We start from the raw sequence: 19,455 nt of genomic DNA on the forward strand, positions 1-19,455 counted from the left end.
AAAGATACAAAAAGAACAGCTGGAAATGGAGGAGAATGTACGAACCAAACCGAACGAGTGAATGAATGAAAGAAAGAAGTAGTCTTTTTTTTTAATAGGGTAGATCACAAACAACTAAGAAGAAGAGACAGGCAGGCGGACAGACAGTGGGAAAAGCGAAAGCGAAAACAGAATCCATTGAGGCGAAATGAAAACAATTTAGGAAAAGGTCAAGGCAAAAGAGAGAACAACAACAAGAACAAGAAGAAGAAGAAGAGAAGGAGCGGAGCCAAGAAAAGACGAGCGAACGATCGATCCATCGATCCATGAAGAAAATCTCTTATAACGATACGATTTGTAGACTACGCAAGTATTTTTATGTATTAAAGGTTATGTTGTAAGTTTTTATCACAATATTTGTATTGTAGCTCAGTGTTTTATATGATTATATATAAAATGGATAACAAAAAAATGAAACAAAAACAAAACTGAAATGAAATGGAAAACCGAAAAAACTGAAATGAATCCGACAACCATAAAACCATAAAAAAACAAAACCAAAACAAAATGAAACCCCCGGACAGAAGACCGAAAACGACAGACAAGAATGAAAGAAAGAAAAATTATTGTATTACATACATCTTATATATAATAAATATGCTTCTTAATAAAAAACAAAACAAAAACCAAAGCCCAGAAACTCGCCCACTGATTTATGATGGAGGATTTCCCAACGGACACGCACTGTCCCGATAAGTGAGTCTTCCCTAAGCTGGGGTGGCTTTGCCCATATACCATATACCATATACCATATACCATTCGCCTAGCCTCAGGTCTGGGGTCTCGACCAGCCCCAGCCCCAGCCCAGGAAAGAGCACTGAAAAGAAGAAAAATTTAATTATGATACTCGAGTTATCTTTTGACATACACTCCTGATAACTTTAATTCAAGTTTGCTTATTCATATCTAAGTATTTCTGTCCACCAGTCATAGGTACTCGCTTATATACAATGCTATAATATTCGTTTCCGATAGCAACCGAACCCAACTGTCCGGACGGACAGCGTTGAGCGGAGGAACCCCACCGTAGAACCTGCATGGTCAGTGTTGTGGTCAATTATCAGGGTAGATGAATCAGAGGGGCTTTTAATTGATATGATTTTTTCCAATTATAATTGATCTTAGTTAAGAAGTTAACCAAAGTAACTCAATTCAATTAAGCAGATAACTATTGAGAGGCGAAATCATTTCAGCTCTCTCGCCTGGTGCTCTGTGCTCTGGGCCCGTGCCTGAACTTTCTACTCCAGCTCAAGGTCACCTCCTCCCATGCACTGCTCGAATATATACTCGTACACACATACATAGTAGGATCTCCATGCACCCCAGATATGCCAATCAAATTGACATTCAATTCAGTCTCTGACCCAATAATATACGGTGGCTGACGGCCGATAATCGATATTTGACCTAGGCCAATAAATTGTAGCTCCCGCCATACTCCTTGCTCTCGTGCTCCGCTCCATTCGAAACTGTTATTCAGAGCCCTCCTAATCAACAACTAATTTGATGTTCGACTAAAACGATTTGAGCCCCCCAAACAGAGTGGATGGGGATGCCAACTCCAACCAATCAATGCCAACACATCGAAGAATGGCAGAATGGCAGCCCCCTCTATGTATGTCGATGTTGATGTTGATGTCTATTCCTCTATCATATATCTCTTCCCCTCCCCTCCCCACCCCTGCGTGCGTGTCTCGTCCGCCTTGACTGTGACATTTTTGGCAATTTATTGAAGACGTATTCCAATCAGAGCAAATCATGCGAATATGGCAAACGGAATTTATTACCCAGAATTTATTACCGAAGCCATCAAAAATAAAAGGTAAGTGTGATATCGCTTCGATCTGCTTCTGTCCTCTTTCCCTCTCTCCCTAGCGCGCTCCTTCGCTGAGGCGTAACCCATTTGGTGTAACTGTAACATATTAATACCCTGACCTGACGGAAGGCATGATTGTTCCTTCATCAGGCCTATGCAATGCAGACACATGATTGTTGCGTGTCCTAAGTGTGGCAGGAACTGTTGAAATGTGATCACAAGTCTCTGCAAGATCGAAGGATGATACAAATTCCATTATGATCTGATGAATTTTTCATATGCCCTGGAAGCAATCTCTCTAAGAAGTGTATCATATGCTACGGCTTCCCGTTTGTTCTCATCCGTTTGTCCTTTGTGGTAGATATTTTTTTGCTGGCTGGAAGTTGGACAGACAGAAAGAGAGTGGGAGAGGGAGTCGGAGCAGGTGCTCAATATTGGCGTGCACATTGCATGCGGCGACAGGTGGGAAGGAGTGCGAGGGGGGAGGCAGCAGCAGTAGCAGCAGCAGCAGCAGCAGCAGATAGATAAGTAATTCCATGGAGCATGCAGCGCAGTTGATGTCGGATCCGACTCCCAGCATTGAATTGGTGTTAAGCACGAACCGAACGAAATGGAAATGGGAGAATGGGAGAATGAGAATATAAAATCAGCAGTTGTCATTGTCATTGGAAATTGGTTGTGGAAGGGCAGAGGCACTGGCAGCGGCAGCAGCAGAGGTAGAAGGAGAAGGGCCAAAGGCATAGGCGGAAGGGAGATGAAAGACACGCTATCGAAAGGAGACGCGACGCGACGCTCATCCTCAGTTGCTGCTGCTCGCTGCAGGTGCTCGGTTCTCGTTCTCGCTTGTACTCTTATTACTCTCTTCTCTCGCTGCTGCCATGACCAATCAGCTGTTCTTTCTCAGCCTCGCGGACATCTTCTCCGTGTATCCGGCCATCTTCAAGGAGCAGAGCAAAAAACTGAAAAAAATGAAGCAGATCTATCTGCCCAGCGACGAGGAGTGGCAGGACAAAATGTACTACATGCTGCTGGAGATCCAGCGGCAGGTCAACGAGTCGCCGGAAGAGTCCACCCTCTCCCTGCAGGACATCCACAAGAAGGAGAAGCCCCTGTTCGATCCGCTGCGCATCACCAAGATCCTCACGCCCGGCGTCAGTCCCAATGGGCGACGCAGTCGCGTTCTGAAACACTGTCACGCCACCACCGTGAAGGTCCGCCTGAAGACAGGCGCCCGCTGGACTCTGCCCACCATCGGGAATGCCGCGAAACTGCTCCGCAAGCCCCCCATTCTCGTGCATTTTCGGAATGAGCACGAGATGCGATTGGCCTACTCTTTGATCTACGATGTCTTTCGATGTGGGTAGCCCCAAAATCTTTATAGTCCAATCAGATCTCACATTCTTTCTGTTCCGTTATAGATAAGGTTGTCCTCTCTAATGCCTTGAACGATGTCTGTTTCTTTGAGCAGCACAGTCAGGTGGCTATCCATCTTTCACTGCCTATCCTATCCCTGGCTATATTTCCCCCATTCCCACTTTCAGTACCTCGAGGACGAGCAGCGTATATGGTTAATGCTCTTCGAGCTCCACGATCGCCAGTTCAAGGGCCGCAATTCCGAAGAGCAAGAGCTTCAGGCGAGCCTCTACAAGGAGGCAGAGGTCACAGGTTGGTTCGCACAGATTATGTCCTTACAGAATCGCCTTTCACGTCTAAAACCCGAATAGATCTGGCGGGCGTGCTCTGGCAGCATCGTATACGACTGGCCGCCTCATTTTCCCGCATGAGAATAAAGGTGGGCGCCCTCCGCCTCTCGCAGCTACTCCCGATTCATCTGCAGAACGAAAAGGTGGCCATAGCAGCAGCCAATCCAGTGGTCACCGGCTGGATCAATCCCTTTCTGGTGCGGTAGGTAGAAGCATCTCCTGAAGACCTCCTGAACCCCAAAACTCTACTCAAGTGAATCCCCAGCACCAAAGTGGAGGCGGATAGGATCCTTACGGAAATGGGCTTCACTGTCCATGGGCCGGACGATGAGCAGCCGCTGCTGGAGCAGCACTGCAAGTGGGACAACATCTGTCCGCTGGTCATCTCCTGCATACCCAAGGACCGCAGCGAGTTCACAAAGTCGGATCTGATGACCAAACATTACTTCATCATGCAGGTGGGTTTCGGTTCTGGCTGTGTTTTGTGTCACACGCGAGGCTAGCGGTATCAGTATCATGATTCAGTATCTGTCATAATTATCCGATCGTGATGGAATGATAATTGATAATGCCACTACACGTACGAGTACACACACGATTGTACGAATTTCCAGAGCTGTAAATTGATAATTGTAGGTGTCATGTAATTATCTAGATTCTCCATTTAAACACTTCTTTCCTCTCTCTATCTCTCTCTCTCCTTTTAAGGACAAAAACTTCACCTTTGGCCCTGCCATTATGTCCAAAATGATGGATTATTTCGAGCTGGATGGCGACATCCTGCAGACGCATATTGGGTCGCCACGCTCCACCGCCTACTTGGCGGCCCTCTTCTACTCCATTAACCGCGTGAATAACTTCTACGTGTACGGAGCGGGGACCAATCTGAAGGACTATCGACGCTACATGGAGTCCATTGGCGTGAACAATATACGACTCTTTGGCGACGCCTTCACCTCCTTTCCGATGGAGTCCAATCGATTCCGCACTGTCGTGGGCATCTTCGCCACGCCCCCGAACTCTTTTAGTGCCATCTCGGATCCCATAGATCTGATCTGTTCGCGGGGCGGAGATCTCAGCATGCTGGAGGTCCTCACCGAGTCGGAGGTCAGCGACGAGGGGCGCACGCGAGTGGCCCTGATCCTGGAGGAGCAGCTGCTAACCCTCACCATGTCCATGTCGCGGCCGCAGGTGCAGTTCGTCCTCTACCAGACGCACTCCATTGTGAGCACCGAGAACGAGGACATGGTGGAGCACGTCATCGAGCTGATCAACAAGCTGGCCCTCGAGAAGCATCGCAATGCCTACAAAGAGGTGAAGCGGCTGGAGGCCCTGGCCGAGCTGGAGGCCGCCAACATCCCGGCGGCTGCCATGAGCAAGGATTCGCCCCGCAAAAAGGACAAACTGTCGGCCGAGGACAAGCGCAAGTCGCAGCCAGAACTGCCAGCCCCATCCTCTGCGCCGCCCCTGCCCCGTGTGGACAGCATCGATCTGATTGTCACCCCGGACATCGACGAGTTTGTCCAGGATACGGTGCCGGACATCTGCATCCATCAGGACAACTGCATCCGGCAGCAGACGACAGGCAGCTTCCTTTCCCTGGTGCGCCGCAAGAATCTCACGCATCTCAATGAGAAGTACCTCATCCGACGGGCCGAGCAGCGCGGCCTCTTCGGCAATCCCAAGAGCGACAAGGACAAGTCCAAGCCGAAGGCTGTGAAGCTGCAGGAGGTGGCCGAGCCTCCACAGCAGGACATGGGCTATGATCAGAGAGGATCTGCGTCGCACTCAAGTGCCCAACAGGTGGTGAGTAGAAGGTTTCGATTTAATGGCTAAGACGAGGACGAGTGGATCCCATTAAAGTAGAAGTGCAAAAGTAGGGTTCCAAAAGAGTTCAGCGATCCCAGTGGATATATGTGTGGAATGCCCTAAGTAGGCGATAAATAGATCCAATAGCGGGGAATGAGTAATACCCGTAGCAATCCAAGAACCAGACAAAACTGGAGGCGCAAGGCGTTAGACTTTACACTTTATTGGTAAACAAAAAACAAAACATAAAATATATTTCGGGGTTGTAGGTGGGTTTGGTTATGGGAGATGGGGTGGGGTGGGGAATGTTCGGTTGGGGGCTATGTACACTTTGAGTCTTATGAGATAATAATTAACATGTCGGCACGGTCATCGCATCGTATCGATTCGTCGTCATCTGCATCCACAATCACATCCACATCCACATCATCCGTATCATCATCATCATCATCATCGATTGAACTAACTATTAGACACACTGCTTTGCTGCTGCGGTTGGGGCTGGGGCTGGGGCTGGGGTTGGGGGGTAATTAGCATGAGGCATGCACTCGACATCGATCCAATCTCCAAGCCTTGGCTTAGTCACAGGCCCAAGAGATTAGATCATGCGCTCCGCTTAGCTCATTAGCCCATCATCATCATCATCATCATCATCATCATCATCATCATCATCATCATCATCATCATCATTGCCCTTCTCCCATCGCCCTCCCCTTGAGCTTTAAACCAGATTCGGGATCGGTTTGTGGGGTGAATCCTTCGTGGGGCTTCTCTTCTACTTCCGCCAGCTGCTGCCGGAACCCATGCTGGAGGTCTTCATGGAGCTCTTCTGGTTCTGGTTCTGATTCTTCTGCTGCTGATAGTTTGCCTTCACATCCTTCTTCGTATTGGAGTAGCCCATGCCACCCGTTCCGGCCATGCTGCCGCTGCTGGTGCCGTTGTAGCTGAAGCTGGATTTGAATGTGGGATTTCCGAGGCTCTTGAACATGGGACTCGTCTTACCCGCTCCCACGGCGGGCGCCGCCTGGTTATAGTAGCTCCTGGAGCTAGCGTTCTGGCTGTTGCCCTTGTCCGACATCTGGCGGCCGTAGCCCGCCGAGGACATGCCCAGACCCACTGCACCCATCCCGACGCCCAGACCCACGGTGCTGACGCCCACGCCGCCCATACCGACGCCGTAGGTGTGGTGGTGCTGCTTGTGGCTGGTGCTGAAGGTGGCCGCCTGTTGATCGCTCCCGAGGGAGCCGCTCTGGGTGTAGAACTGCTGCTGCACCTCCACGATGTAGCGGTAGGCCTCCTCCATGCTCTTGGGGTTGCGCCGCAGAATCATCGAGTGTGTGGGCTCGGGCAGGTGGTCGCGGAAGACCTGCAGCGTGATCCGCTCGATGTCCTCGAGCGCGTACAGGGTGTCGTTGTGGGTGAGCTTCCGGTTGATTAGTCGATGCTTCAGCTTAGCCATTTTCTGGTAGTACAGCTCTATGTTCGAGTCCAGCACCGCGCTGCGGATCTTGTGGATCAGCGAGTAGCTGGACTCCCGCTCCGCGTAGTTGTACAGCAGCTGATCCTTGAGCTTCAGCCAGGACTCGGCCTTCAGCAGGTGTCCATTGGCATGACCATTCCCATTTCCATTGGCCGCCGGGGCACTCATCTGTCGCGTGAAGACCGCCTCCCTGGCCCGATCAGTGCACTTGTTCTTGATGTGTCCTATCAGCTGTGCCTTGTAGTAGTCGTCGAAGCTGTTGATGGCCGGCATCAGGGCCTCGATCCGCTGCAGGAACGGCGGCAGCTTCCCAGGATCGCTGCCATCGAAGTTCTCGATGAGCTTCAACCGACTGAGCACCTGGTTATATTTGTTCACAAACTCGGGATCCATTGCCTTTCTATTCCTTTCCTTTTTCGAGGGGGAGGGAGGGGGGGTAACGGAACTAATGTTCTAGAGAGAGCAGAGCTGAGCAGTGCAGTGCGCGATCACGGCGGCGTTTCAGGCGCGACTGTTTCCAAATTCGAATTTGGGGAGCAGCGCCAGTGCCAGCGGCCACGGCAGCCAGTCAATAATTGTTGTGTATGGAAAAACAGATTTTAGATTCTTACAAATGTATAAATTAACATTCATTAACATGAATTTTACTTGGGAGAGGGTCTTCTCCCAACAATGACAACCGCCCGAAGCCCCGAAGCACCAAAGCACCCGAACACCCAAAAGCCGAAAACCGAAACAAAATTGCGAATTCAAAAACCGAGAACCGTGCAACCGTCGTAGTCGTAGTCGTCGTCGTCGTCCCCAGCGATCCCAATGAACTGAACTGAAACGCAGAACGGAACACAGCGGCAGCCATTCATTGTGGTTGTGGGAGTTGGTTGAGGGCGCCGCTGAATCATACATAGAGAGACACAAACAGAAACACAGACACAAACAGAAACAGAAACACTGCCAGGGAGACATGGAGACAGGGAGACATGGAGACACGACACCCCCTTAGATATAGCTGCCAGATACTCTACGCGCACAGATAGTGACACACAAACACAAGCACAACAGCCCGCGACACGCACATGCACGTACCGTACCGTGTACCGTACAACATCGAAAGCGACAATATATTTACAAATAAAAAGCGCACACAAATCGCTTGAATCGAAAGCGTTGAGATTTGTTTAATTGCGCCTGTCATCAGGCAGTATCGTTTCAGGAAAGCAAAGCGTTTAACGTGTTTTGTTTCAGTGATCGAACGAAACGGGACTTTTCGAAGTCGAAGTTTCGAAGTCGACTGCTGGGGAGAGAGGAATGGAATGCACTAAATAATACGCCGAGTTGGTTTTTTTTTTTGCATGCAAATTAAATCACAGAAATTGCATTCAAGGTCCTTTTTAATTTCTGATTTCTAATTTCTTAAAAAGAAAACAATGAACAAAACAAATTGCTCATCGCTTGATCTGCACTCAATCGACCCCAGAACCCCCAACCCCATCCCATCGGCGACCGCATCTAATTCAGCTCGATTGCCTCCAATCTTGACGCAGACTCACGCACACACACAGTCACAGTACACCTTTATTAGAGCCGGCAATGCCCGCGCCCGCGCCCCCGCAACCCGCAACCCACATCCCGCACCCCATGGAGCTCGATTTTAAGGTCCGCTGCGCCGGCGTGCGCGGGTTCAACTAATTAGCAACAATTTCTGAGCGTTAGCGGCTTGTAAAACTGTTTAATACTTGTACTAGAAAAAAAAACACCAGAAAAGGAAGGCTAGCCATAGGGGGGGCACGAAGATTTAGATACTCTTAAGAGCCTGTAACAATGGAATTATCTTGAGAATCAAATATATTTTCTCACAAAGAATCGTAAAAGCTGTAGGGTACAGTAATATGTGATTCAGATACAGCATACTTTGTGGGCTCGAAGATGCTTCCTGCTTCATTGCGTGGCAAAAGTCTGCACCAAATCGTGATACCCTTCTCTGCATAAGGGTACACCGACTAGTCGGCGAGGACGCTAAAACACAGACAGAACGGACAGAGAGAGAGAAAGAGACAGAGAGAGAGAGGAGGGAGAGCGGGAGTGGGGCGGCTGCTTCGATTTGATTATAGTGTTAATTTGAATCGCGACTCTAAGCTGATAAGCGGATTTAATTGCAATCAACTTCGAGTTGGATGACTCCGCTGTCGGATCGCATAAATAAGCCATGAGAATAGGAGCTTACAACTGTAATTTTTACAGCAATTATGTATATGTATGTATGTGTGTATATAGACAGCGCATCGATAAGTGCGACTAGCTTTGCCGTTCCCTTACCGCTTGGCGCTTTGCCGCTTACCGCTTTGATAAGCAGGTTCAGGGCCAACTGCAGTCGCACTCTCACTCCGGTTCGGATCCCACTCCATCCAGCCAGGCAGCCAGCCAGCAATCGGCGGATTGCAAACAAAGCGCCTAATCCGGAGTCGATTCGAATCATTTGCAAGCCAAATTTGGCGCGAATTCTTTGTAGAGCTCAAAGCAAAATAGCAAACATTTTGCGCATATTAAATATTGTGTGCTTTGAAAAGGTGTTCAATTGTTTGGAAAACTAATTACTAATTACGTGACCGGCCCCGTGCCCGTGCCCCGTTCTCTGTGCCTTTTACCAGCTCCAGCGTCTGCAGCGCTCGACCAGTGCCAGCGCCATTCGGTCGCACCTGACAAAGGTGTCGTCGACGCACCGCCAGCCCATAGCATTCAACTTCAGGCGACGCGAGTGTAAGCGTTACTACGTTTTGCCCGTCTATATGGTGAGTCTTTCCCCCACCCAAAAAACCCCACATTGATTGTTTAGGGCCAATAATATTTACAATCTGCCCACACCCACACCCCCGTCCACTGAATTGTAGCACAGTACCAAGCAAAGCATACGGTTATGGTGGCAATACGCCTATAAATGCGTCACACCCAGCGCCAACACGGCCATCGCCGCCTCGAATGTGTGGCACCCGAATCTGAAATTCAGGCTGCACTGCAGCCGGCAGCTGCGCATCCGGAAATTGCGACGCGGCCCGTGGACCAAGAGGCAGCCGCTCCATCTGCATATCAATGACATCCAGCTGCTGTGCCAGGTGCGCAGGCGCAGTAAATAAACCCAGATTATGGATAGCACACATACATATGTAGATTCTGTGCTGCCCTGCCTCAAAAAGGGATCGGATCCAACGGAATTAATTTCAAAAGCAGCCGTTAGGCATTGCCCTCCAATCAAACATGAACTATCGATAGCGGTGTTGGAAAATACGATTAGTTCGATAGTGTTTATGTTTTTATTGATCGATGTGCGGAGAGCGATTACAAATTAAAAAAATGATTATTTATGCATTGCAATCGAATATGAACTTAATGTTTTTTTGTATGTCTTGAATCTAGGATTTTCGATGCATCTTACGCGACTGGATTATAATATATTGATTGTAGTTATAGTTGCACACCTAGTAATGCTGATTAGCTGATTATTGACCACAGAGCGGGTAGTGCGCATCCCAGTCGCGGAGCTGAAAATTGATCAAAAAAGAAGAAAACGAAGTTTAGTGGAATCATTTCGATGGTTAAAGGGGCAGGTCAGGTTCATGCTCACCTGACACTCACGACTGCAATAGCACTGCACCTTGCAGTTGGCACAAATGAAATCGGCCTGATTCTTGCCGCACTCCATGCAGTTATGTTCCCCCCCCTGGCCATTCATCATGATAACGCCCTCTCCTGGGCCACTAGTCTGCAGCCTGTTGCTGCGATTGTCAAAAGTCTTAGCTATGCACTGGGGCTGCGTGTTGGTCTGTGGCTGCTGCCCACCCGACGAGTAGGACTCATTATTATAGTTGGAATGCATTTCGTCGTGCTAAAGAACGAATGAATATTTTGTTCGTTAGGCAATCGGGAGAGTATTTAAATAACACTTGTGTACCTTTCTCTGCTGTCCGGCCAAGGGACTGCTGTTGTACAGCGGCATTATTAGGTTCTCGATCCCGGACGGGCAGTGCAGCGAGCTCTGGCTGCGATGGTGTGGCGGTGTCTGGACCTGAGCCCGGACGTGTCCCTGTCTGCCGGTCAAAATCTCCAGGCTTGGCGAATTGGGCAGCCGTTGTGAATTCTGGGTCTGGCTGAAGATGTGCCCCAGATTCGACGATGGGGCGGATCTACAAAAAAAAAAAATGGATAGCATAGGTCTCTAGAGCAAAAGAGGGGTGAACTTCTCTTACCTCTCCTCTGAATGGCGCTTCGAATCGAAAAAATTATTGATATCGTGTGTGGATCCGCGAAGCGGCGGCAAGGAGTTGCGACTGCGATGCTGGGGAAATTCCTCCATCTGTCGCGGCGCTTGGCGGTGAGTGGGAGAAGCAGTCGGTTCCCTCTCTGGGGCTTTCAGACCCAAGGCTCTGAAAAGAGAAACAGCAGGGGTTAAGACTTGTTCGGGGAGCGCGATCCGTCGTTGACCTACGAGCGAAGCACTTCAATGTTGCTCCTATTCTGCTCCATCTTGTTGAGGCAGCGTTCCATGCTGACAGCGGCGGCATCCTCAGTGTTGAGCGCCAACATCGCCTGCATTTCGCTCAGCTCCGAGATGCTGCAGTTCTGGCCGATCAAATTGGGCACCATGCTTTTGATGATGGCTAGACGCTCCTTGCGCTCCAGGCGGATTCGCAGCTCGTTCTGAACGAGGCGTAGATATTGCAGGCGATTGCCCTCGTCCTCGTGCTTCAGGATCTGTCTGTCCAGATTCTTCATCTCAAACTCAATGCGCTCCCGCTCCTTGGCCAGGGCCTTCAGCTCCGGCTTGACCTGCGATATCTTCGCCTTCAGCTGGGTGTCCATCTCCTCGTAGAGCGACAGGAGGTGGTAATGGAAATTGGCATCATCGTTTCCGAGATCCATGAGAGGTGGTTTGGGTCGTCCCAGCGAAGGGTTCTGAGCAGTCGAAGGAATCTGATTCTGAGCCGCCGGCTGTGGGGCTTGAGCGGTTTTTGGGGTCTGAGTGGAGACGGTCTCTGAGCGGCGTGGCTTTGGCTGCTGCGGTACAGCGAATGTCTGGGCCTGGGGCTGGATCTGAGGTTGGGGACTGGCTGGTGGCGGTGCACGTGGCTGGTGAGCCTGCGTTGGCATCTGGAGGTTCATCGGATTGGCAGCAGTCTGTGGCAGCTTCGCGGTGGGATAGGAAATCTCCATGGGCACGGCCTGGGGACTGGGCGTGTTCAGGCTGTAGGCCATGGCGGTCAGGTTTACGGCCTGTTGGATGGCTCCTGATCCGGATCCTGCCACTGGAGCGAGAGAGTAGGGCGTGCCTAACTGGAATCCAGGAGACCTGGGATCCTGCAGTGGTTTCTGTTGCAATGTCTGCTGCGGCTGCTGATTCTGCGGATGCGGATGCTGTGACTGCGGATGCTGCACCTTGGGATCCGGCTGTAACTTCTGTGGTTTATGCTGCAATGGCTGCGAATGCGGCTGCGGAACCTGTGGCTGCAGAGGATGATGTTGCTGGGGATGCTGTGGCTTGCGTTTCTGTATCTGCATCTGAATCTGCGGCGGCGGCTGCTGCTGCTGCGGCTGCTGTGGCTGCTGCTGTGGCTTGTCTTTTAATGGTTGCTGCAGCTGCTGCTGCTGTGGCTTTTCCTGAACGGGTGGATGTTGTGGCCGCTGCATCTGTGGCTGGAGATACTGCTGTGGAGTAACTAAAGCTCGATTTGGAGACTCCTGTGCCGGCTGCACAACTGGTATAAATTCGATGCGGTCATCGTCATCGTCATCAGGATCAGGAATCGGCCTTGGGCGCTTGTCCTGACTGCTGGTCAGCGGTGGTGGCGTTACCGAACGACGGCGCTTAAGGGGTTCATTGGGCGCCACAGTTGTGGGCGCCTCCTCCTTCGGCTGTTGCTGAGTATTCTCCGTCAATTGTTTCATGGCAGCTGAAAACTGGGCCAGCTCATAAGCAGTTATCTCTTTGTCCACTTGCTGTTTCAGAATTTGATTTATAGGCGGCTTCATGGTGAGGAATTCGTCTAGGACGGAGCCGTTTTCGGGGGCTAGTGGAGGCGGCTTCTTGTCAAATTCAATCTGTCGCAAAGGAATCGACTTCTCCTTGTCTTCCTTCACGGGCGACATCTGTCTGGCTGTCTGGGCCGGCTCCACCTTCTCCGGCGAGTCCTCGTTTTCGGTGTCATCCAAGCAGATGAGCTCGAGCGAGTTGCTCTCACTGCGACTGCGAGAGCGAAAACGAGAGCGCGAGCGACTGTTGCTGCGGCTGTGACTGCAACTACGACTGCGGCTGCTGCTGCTATAGCTCTGGCGAACCAGCAGCAACTGCCGATAGGCCGCCCTGTCGCTCCAGAAGTCGGCCAAGCGCTTATAGTGTGCCTTATATAGGGGAAAGAATTTCTTTAGATCGTCCAATTTGCTGTTGGGAAATTGGTGCAGCTTTCGGAGCCTGATCGGAAAACGATTTTTAATTTTAGATAAACTCAAAAGTCAATTAATTTTCTTTATAGGCACTTGCCATCGAACGCTGCGGTTTTTATAATATCCAAAGTTCTTTTTCCTTGCTCGAATTTGCCTGATCCGGAGGAGGGTTTCCTTGCGAGTAGCCGGCGGTTTTGTGCCCTTGTCATTTGGCGCCGGCATCGGTGTCGGCGGTAGCGGCAGCTCCACGCTGCTGCCGGGGGGCTTTGTCGATGCCAATACCGATGCCTTTTCGGGCATCGAGGAGGACTCGACGCTCGATTGGGTCTCCTTGGGGGGAGGAGGAGGAGGTTGCTTACTGACGGCGGCATCCATCAGAGCGTCGTCGTCTTCCTCAGTGGCGTATTCGTCGCTGCTCAGATCTGAGTTGGAGGGGTCGTAGATTTCTGAATTGGACATGACTAAACCTATAAGCACTCGGTTATGACCATGTTCAGGTATGTACATATGCGTGTCTATCCCCTCAAGCCCAAACCCATTTCTATACTACCTCGCACCTCCTACTGCCGCTTCTGCTGCTGCTGCTCACGTTTGCAAAATGCAGAAAAAAAAAGCGTCTCTGTCTGCCGGCTGAATTTTGCTCAGCTTCCGTACTAGATTTCGTCTACAAAAACAAGCGGAGATTTAAGATCCAGACAGGATATAAATTTACGTAACTATTCCGATGTCACCCGACGTTTACTTTCAGCACTTTGACTTTCAAATTGTTTAAGAAAAGGAAATTTTGGCATAAATTGCAGAGCTGCAGATAGGGATGTTAAATATATCGATACACCGAAAACACAAAAATCGTTCGAGTACCATCGATGTCATCGATGTTAACACCGATGTTTCTCCAGCTCTACGCAGATGTTCCACTTAGAATTATTGCAAAAAAACGGGCACACTAGACGCTTAGCAAACAAATAACAATTATAAAAATTCGCACAAAAACATTGCCAAAAAGGTAAATTAGTGGAGTGTACGCGGCGACGGCATTGAGTCGCCAGTGCAAAAATTAACTACACTAAATGAACATGTTTGCGAGACTCAGATAGAAGGAAATCCCCAGCGTCCATACAGCAAAGTGGTCAGGAGTGTGTCTATATATAAGATAAGAAGTCTAAGAATATCTTCAAAGCCCAAGATGACAGATCGCCGAGCGTTGGACTTTGTTGGTGATAATAGTGGGTGGCGGTTCTGTGCCAGATAGCGAGAGAGAAAGAGAGAGGGCGATGATAACCATAATCCACGTCACACCACCACACGCCTCGCTTGCACATACGCATACACACAATAACAGCTACAATGTGTGTGTGGGATAGTGTGGGGTGGGGTGGGGAGGAGCACGCGAAGACGAAGACCTCTTCGTAGAATGTAGTAGTATCTACCACCGCCCGGTCCGATCCGATCCGATCGTACGGACTTTGTCCACGACGGAGTGCTATAAATGATAATTATAAACTGGACAAATTCATCAATAGTGGACTCGCGACTCCCGTTGCTGCCTGGGCCCACTGCCACTGCTGATTAGATTCGTCTATAGACTAAAATATATATCTTGCAATATCTGTTTGTTAGCCATTACTCAAGCCAGTCCGTCCTCAGCTGCTGAATTGTGCAACTCGCGTTCAACTTTTCCGCGTGGTCGAATCAACAAAGCATTAAAGTGAGTGCGGAGCGGCACGGAACGATGCGTCTTTCACTGGCCGTAAAACCACAAAGACGGCAGCTCATCTTGGACATAAAAAGGGGGTTTATGCAGGCGGTACCCTCTGAAGTTTATTGCCCCATCGGGGGTGCTACTATTTTTAGTTCAATTTAGAGTTTCTGAGTTACGTAAAAGGTTACAAGCAACATAATGGGAACATTGAACCTTTTCTGCTTTTAGTTCAAGATGGTGTCGTTGGAGAAGCTGAAACAATTGAGACTGATCCACCTGTGCATCGCCCTCACGTTTTTCACGAGCGGGGTGTGCATCAACCTTATCCAGCTGCTGATGCACCTCGTCATCAAGCCCTTCAACAAACGTCTCTTCCGCAAGCTGATGTACTATGCCTGCTACTCCCTCTACTCCCGTAAGTACACATCTCTGTTGTCTCTGTTGGAATGCACTGACCGATTTGACTGACCCTTTCTTTCCTTTTCAGAACTGGTCTTTGTGGCGGATTGGTATGCCGGCAGTAAAATGAGCGTTTATATGGATGGGGATGACTACAAGAAGTACGCTGGCAAGGAGCACGTGCTGCTCATTATGAACCACAAGTACGAGATTGACTGGCTCAACGGTTGGATGATCTGCGACAAGCTGAATGTCCTCGGTAACTGCAAGGCCTACGCCAAGAAGCCCATCCGGTATGTGCCCATCATAGGCTGGGGCTGGTGGCTGGCCGAATTTGTCTTCCTCAATCGCAACTTCGACCAGGACAAGACCATCATTACGGAGCAGCTGAAGGTGGTGTTCTCCTATCCCGATCCCACCTGGCTGCTACTCAATGCCGAAGGCACACGCTTCACACCCGCCAAGCACGAGGCTTCCGTCAAGTTTGCCCAGGAACGTGGCATGGCAGTGCTCAAGCACCATCTGATTCCGCGCACCAAGGGATTCACCGCCAGCTTGGCTCCCATTCGTGGCCTCTGTCCGGTTATCTATGACATCAACCTGGCCTACAGGCCAACAGATACGGTAAAATATACCCCTAATCCTCTCTTAATTATCTGTAATTCTAATCTTTACTCCTAATCCCGTCCAATAATTGTGTAGACCCCTTCCACAATGCTGTCGCTGCTGAACGGAAAGAGCGTGGAGCCCCACATGCTGATGAGACGTATCCCGCTGGAGCAGGTGCCGGAAGACGAGAAGGAGGCCGCCAAGTGGCTGCAGGATCTGTTTGTAGAGAAAGACCGCATTATCGACAGCTTCCTCGAGACGGGCAGCTTCTTCAAGACCTCGGGCGTGAAGGAGGTTCCGGTGTACGTGAAAAAGCCTCGGCTAAGCTCGCTACTGAATTTCTTCGCCTGGGCGATATTCTCGATGTCCCTCATCTTCTCATATCTGATCAATTCCTTGCTGGCTGCCAACTGGACGGCCTTCATCACCTCGCTCTCCATCCTAGGACTCTGTAAGCATGGGATGGTATGGTCACCGTCTGAACTTTATTTAATTGTTTGATCATCATTTCAGTCTATTGGCTCATGGGACAGGCCATCAAGAAGACACAGATTAGCAAGGCTTCAAACTATGGATCAGCTGCAGCCGCAAAAGCGAGCACAAAATAAATGAACTCTTATTTGATATTACAATTTTAGTCGAGGAGCCAAGCTAATGAACTCAATTATCTACAAGTTATTTTGTAAACCCACGTCACAACACTCTGCTAAACGGATAAATTCATGATTTGATTCCTCTCGGAACTCCGGAAAGTGGTTAAGAAAGTAGGTTTTTTTCTAAGTTTATGGTTACAAGGTGCACTAGAGCCATCAAGTTTACGTATGTAGTAGCTGGTAGTTATAAACCTAAGTGAGCATTGTTTAATTCATAATGTATTTGGAGATTAATGCAATAATTAAACTTAATTGAATTAAATATTCAATTTTGACGGAAATATGCGCTCGCGTTTCTTTATATCGATAGCAATCCAAGCAGCTGATGTTGATATCGACGGATGGCCGCATTGATTCTTGTGTGTGACCGTACAACAAAATACCATATATGTAATATGAGCATTTTTCTGTATATGTATGTATGTTTTCACACTACACTACCAATAGGCGGATACATGGGCATGCGTAGTTTAAATGTTAATTTCTTTGACTATCAGTCGTTATCTTTGCTGATACGGTTTTCTTCAAAGTGCCACTCATTCGCCTTTCTGGGCTCATAAACATAAATAATTATTAATAATGATTACCAAAAATTTTCTTATCGATTTCAAATATAGGTATTAAAAGTGTATCCAAAGAATGGGTGAGCAAAAGTGTAACTTTTCCGTTATTCTCATTCACTTTCTGTTCTGTTCTGTTCTTTCTCTCTCTCTCGTATCTCTCTATCTGTTGTAAAGATCAGTGCGAGAGAATCGTGTAACCTCGCGTTCCGTTAGCCAGCCTTTGTCTATAGCACTTCCCCTCTCTCACACACACACACATGGGGTACTGCAATGGTTCTCGTTTTTTTATGATAGCGAATGTCGTGGGACAGTGGTAACATTCGTACTCATTGACTGATAACAAATGATTAATAACGTTAGTATATAGGTTTTGTCGGTTTTTTGGTGTTTAATCGTTAGGATCCCTATCGGCACTGGCACAGGAAACAGTTGACAACATTCCGCTTCCATTCAGTTGTTCAGAGCTGTTTGGGAGGGCAGGTTGCAACTTTCCCAAGATCCTCGAGTCGAGTGTTAATTCACTTTTCAAAAAGTTCGCGGACAAAGCAGGTACATACGTGTGTGTGTGTGTGAGAGAGGAGGGTGCCATAAACATTGTAGGGTCATAAGCATTCACCATCGTGTAGGCATTGGGAACAAAGTTTGAGTGGAGGCCATAATTAAGTTGATATCGAACGCTGGACATATTTATTAATTGTTACGTAAACTTCCTTTATTGAATGCACTTTATTTTAAACCATCCAATCACATCCCGTTTCCATTTATTTATAGATCGAAATGGGAAAACTCACGGGTCTGGGGCGATTGCTAATTGCCGTAACGTTCTTCACATGCGGATTCTTTGTGAACATCGCCCAGCTTTTCCTGCACATCTTTGTGAAGCCCTTCGACAAGCGTCTCTGCCGCGGTCTTATGTACTATCTCACATACTCCTTCTACTGCAGTGAGTCCTATAGACAGATCAGATCATCTATCTACTACATATTTGCACTATGTATTCCACTACATACTCTATCTGTTTTTAGTTCTTGTCTGTGTTGCCGAGTGGTATGCCGGCAGTAAGGTTCGCGTCTACATCGATCCCGAGGATGAGAAGAAGTACTTTGCCAAGGAGCACGGCCTGCTGCTCATGAACCACACATACGAGATCGACTGGCTGACCGCCTGGATGGTCACCGACAAGTTCGGAAACCTTGGCAACACCAAGGCCTACGCTAAGAAGATGCTCCGCTATGTGCCGATCCTGGGATGGGTCTGGTGGATGGCGGAGTTCATTTTCCTCGACCGCAACTTTGACAAGGACAAGATCGTCATCAAGGAGCAGCTGAAGGTGGTCTTCTCCTATCCGGATCCCGTGTGGCTGCTGCTCAACGCCGAGGGCACACGCTACACCGCCGCCAAGCACGAGCTGTCCTTGAAGTTTGCCCAGGAACGTGGCCTGCCCGTGCTCAAGCACCATCTGATTCCGCGCACCAAGGGATTCACCACCAGCTTGCCGACACTGCGCGGCATCTGTCCGGCCATCTATGACATCAATCTGGCCTTCAAGCGGGATGCCAAGGTGAAGCCATCCATGCTGTCCCAGTTGAACGGAGAGACGGTGGAGCCCTACATGTACATTCGTCGTGTGCCTTTGAGCAATGTCCCTGAGGATGAGAAGGAGGCCGCCGCCTGGATGCAGGAGTTCTTTATGGAGAAGGATCGCATTATCGATAGCTTCCACGAGACGGGTAGCTTCTTCAAGACCTCGGGCGTGAAGGAGGTTCCCATGAAGATCTACAAGCCACGTCTGGCAACGTTGCTGAACTTTATTGGATGGGCCACCGTTTGTGTCTCTTGCATCTTGTATTATATGATCACGTCTTTCATTGCGGGCAACTGGATTGGTTTCTTCACGGTCATATCTATTTTGGGACTTTGTAAGCATATAAAACTCACTCCACAGGCGATTATTGGACTGATATATTTTTAATTTCAGTCTACGGGCTCATGGAGCATGCCGTGAATGCCTCTAAGATCAGCAAGTCTTCCAGCTATGGCGCTACTGGAGAAAAGGAGGCAGCGAAATAGAAGACAATACCTGGAGGTGCTGACATAGTGATATACATATGTACACAAAAGCCGCATTTTAAATGAATATAACGTTTTTTTACTTCCAATTTGTCTTAAGACCATACTTTTAGTATGAATGCAACATGAATAGAAAACATTATAAATAAACAAATAAAATTGCCATAGAATAGAAAAACATTA

General features: G+C 49.0%; 4 protein-coding genes across 11 annotated transcripts; 2 read left to right on the plus strand and 2 right to left on the minus strand.

Moving 5' to 3' along the window:
• Positions 1 to 1,696: 1,696 nt before the first annotated feature.
• Positions 1,697 to 16,922, plus strand: LOC108151271 (1-acyl-sn-glycerol-3-phosphate acyltransferase gamma-like). Of its 5 annotated transcripts, XM_017279794.2 has the most exons (10): positions 2,540 to 3,211; positions 3,274 to 3,332; positions 3,397 to 3,520; positions 3,580 to 3,760; positions 3,824 to 4,016; positions 4,267 to 5,364; positions 15,207 to 15,393; positions 15,466 to 16,001; positions 16,080 to 16,437; positions 16,500 to 16,922. In XM_017279794.2, the coding sequence occupies exons 1-10, from the start codon at positions 2,734 to 2,736 to the stop codon at positions 16,592 to 16,594; spliced, it is 3,309 nt and encodes a 1,102-aa protein (XP_017135283.1). In that variant the 5' UTR covers positions 2,540 to 2,733; the 3' UTR covers positions 16,595 to 16,922. The 5 variants fall into 5 exon arrangements, with proteins under 5 accessions (XP_017135284.1, XP_017135285.1, XP_017135283.1 ...); XM_017279795.2 differs by lacking the exons at positions 15,207 to 15,393; positions 15,466 to 16,001; positions 16,080 to 16,437; positions 16,500 to 16,922 and adding exons at positions 1,697 to 1,861; positions 9,493 to 9,633; positions 9,733 to 10,043 and having other exon boundaries at positions 2,760 to 3,211; XM_017279796.2 differs by lacking the exons at positions 15,207 to 15,393; positions 15,466 to 16,001; positions 16,080 to 16,437; positions 16,500 to 16,922 and adding exons at positions 9,493 to 9,633; positions 9,733 to 10,043 and having other exon boundaries at positions 2,245 to 3,211.
• Positions 5,575 to 7,671, minus strand: LOC108151276. The gene has a single exon (XM_017279804.2). It carries the CDS (start codon positions 7,238 to 7,240, stop codon positions 6,143 to 6,145), a length of 1,098 nt encoding a protein of 365 aa, XP_017135293.1. The 5' UTR covers positions 7,241 to 7,671; the 3' UTR covers positions 5,575 to 6,142.
• Positions 10,134 to 14,097, minus strand: LOC108151273 (bromodomain-containing protein 4). 3 transcript variants are annotated; one of them, XM_033386922.1, is made up of 7 exons: positions 13,834 to 14,097; positions 13,374 to 13,743; positions 11,325 to 13,304; positions 11,086 to 11,262; positions 10,791 to 11,022; positions 10,464 to 10,724; positions 10,134 to 10,380 (listed from the first exon to the last, which is right to left on the minus strand). In XM_033386922.1, exons 2-7 carry the CDS (start codon positions 13,733 to 13,735, stop codon positions 10,339 to 10,341), a joined length of 3,054 nt encoding a protein of 1,017 aa, XP_033242813.1. In that variant the 5' UTR covers positions 13,736 to 13,743; positions 13,834 to 14,097; the 3' UTR covers positions 10,134 to 10,338. The 3 variants fall into 3 exon arrangements, with proteins under 3 accessions (XP_033242813.1, XP_033242812.1, XP_017135288.1); XM_033386921.1 differs by having other exon boundaries at positions 13,827 to 14,097; XM_017279799.2 differs by having other exon boundaries at positions 13,374 to 14,097.
• A 670-nt stretch (positions 16,923 to 17,592) lies between the features above and the next one.
• On the plus strand, positions 17,593 to 19,361 carry LOC108151275 (1-acyl-sn-glycerol-3-phosphate acyltransferase gamma). 2 transcript variants are annotated; one of them, XM_017279802.2, is made up of 4 exons: positions 17,593 to 17,751; positions 17,974 to 18,145; positions 18,228 to 19,121; positions 19,181 to 19,361. In XM_017279802.2, the coding sequence occupies exons 2-4, from the start codon at positions 17,980 to 17,982 to the stop codon at positions 19,270 to 19,272; spliced, it is 1,152 nt and encodes a 383-aa protein (XP_017135291.1). In that variant the 5' UTR covers positions 17,593 to 17,751; positions 17,974 to 17,979; the 3' UTR covers positions 19,273 to 19,361. The 2 variants fall into 2 exon arrangements, with proteins under 2 accessions (XP_017135291.1, XP_017135292.1); XM_017279803.2 differs by lacking the exon at positions 17,593 to 17,751 and adding an exon at positions 17,784 to 17,898.
• Positions 19,362 to 19,455: the final 94 nt, after the last annotated feature.

This window comes from Drosophila miranda, chromosome XR (assembly GCF_003369915.1).
Source record: "Drosophila miranda strain MSH22 chromosome XR, D.miranda_PacBio2.1, whole genome shotgun sequence".
Lineage (NCBI taxonomy): Eukaryota > Metazoa > Arthropoda > Insecta > Diptera > Drosophilidae > Drosophila > Drosophila miranda.

Coding starts and splice junctions, on each gene's coding strand:
- LOC108151271 (XM_017279794.2), top strand. CDS start 2,734: ATGACCAATCAGCTGTTCTTTCTCAGCCTCGCGGACATCTTCTCCGTG. Junction 3,333..3,396: donor TCTTTGAGCAGCACAGTCAG/GTGGCTATCCAT, acceptor TCCCACTTTCAG/TACCTCGAGGACGAGCAGCG. Junction 4,017..4,266: donor AACATTACTTCATCATGCAG/GTGGGTTTCGGT, acceptor TCTCCTTTTAAG/GACAAAAACTTCACCTTTGG.
- LOC108151276 (XM_017279804.2), bottom strand. CDS start 7,240: ATGGATCCCGAGTTTGTGAACAAATATAACCAGGTGCTCAGTCGGTTG.
- LOC108151273 (XM_017279799.2), bottom strand. CDS start 13,783: ATGTACATACCTGAACATGGTCATAACCGAGTGCTTATAGGTTTAGTC. Junction 11,023..11,085: donor AAGCGCCATTCAGAGGAGAG/GTAAGAGAAGTT, acceptor TTTTTTTTGTAG/ATCCGCCCCATCGTCGAATC. Junction 10,381..10,463: donor ATTGCAGTCGTGAGTGTCAG/GTGAGCATGAAC, acceptor ATCAATTTTCAG/CTCCGCGACTGGGATGCGCA.
- LOC108151275 (XM_017279802.2), top strand. CDS start 17,980: ATGGGAAAACTCACGGGTCTGGGGCGATTGCTAATTGCCGTAACGTTC. Junction 18,146..18,227: donor CACATACTCCTTCTACTGCA/GTGAGTCCTATA, acceptor ATCTGTTTTTAG/TTCTTGTCTGTGTTGCCGAG. Junction 19,122..19,180: donor CATATCTATTTTGGGACTTT/GTAAGCATATAA, acceptor TTTTAATTTCAG/TCTACGGGCTCATGGAGCAT.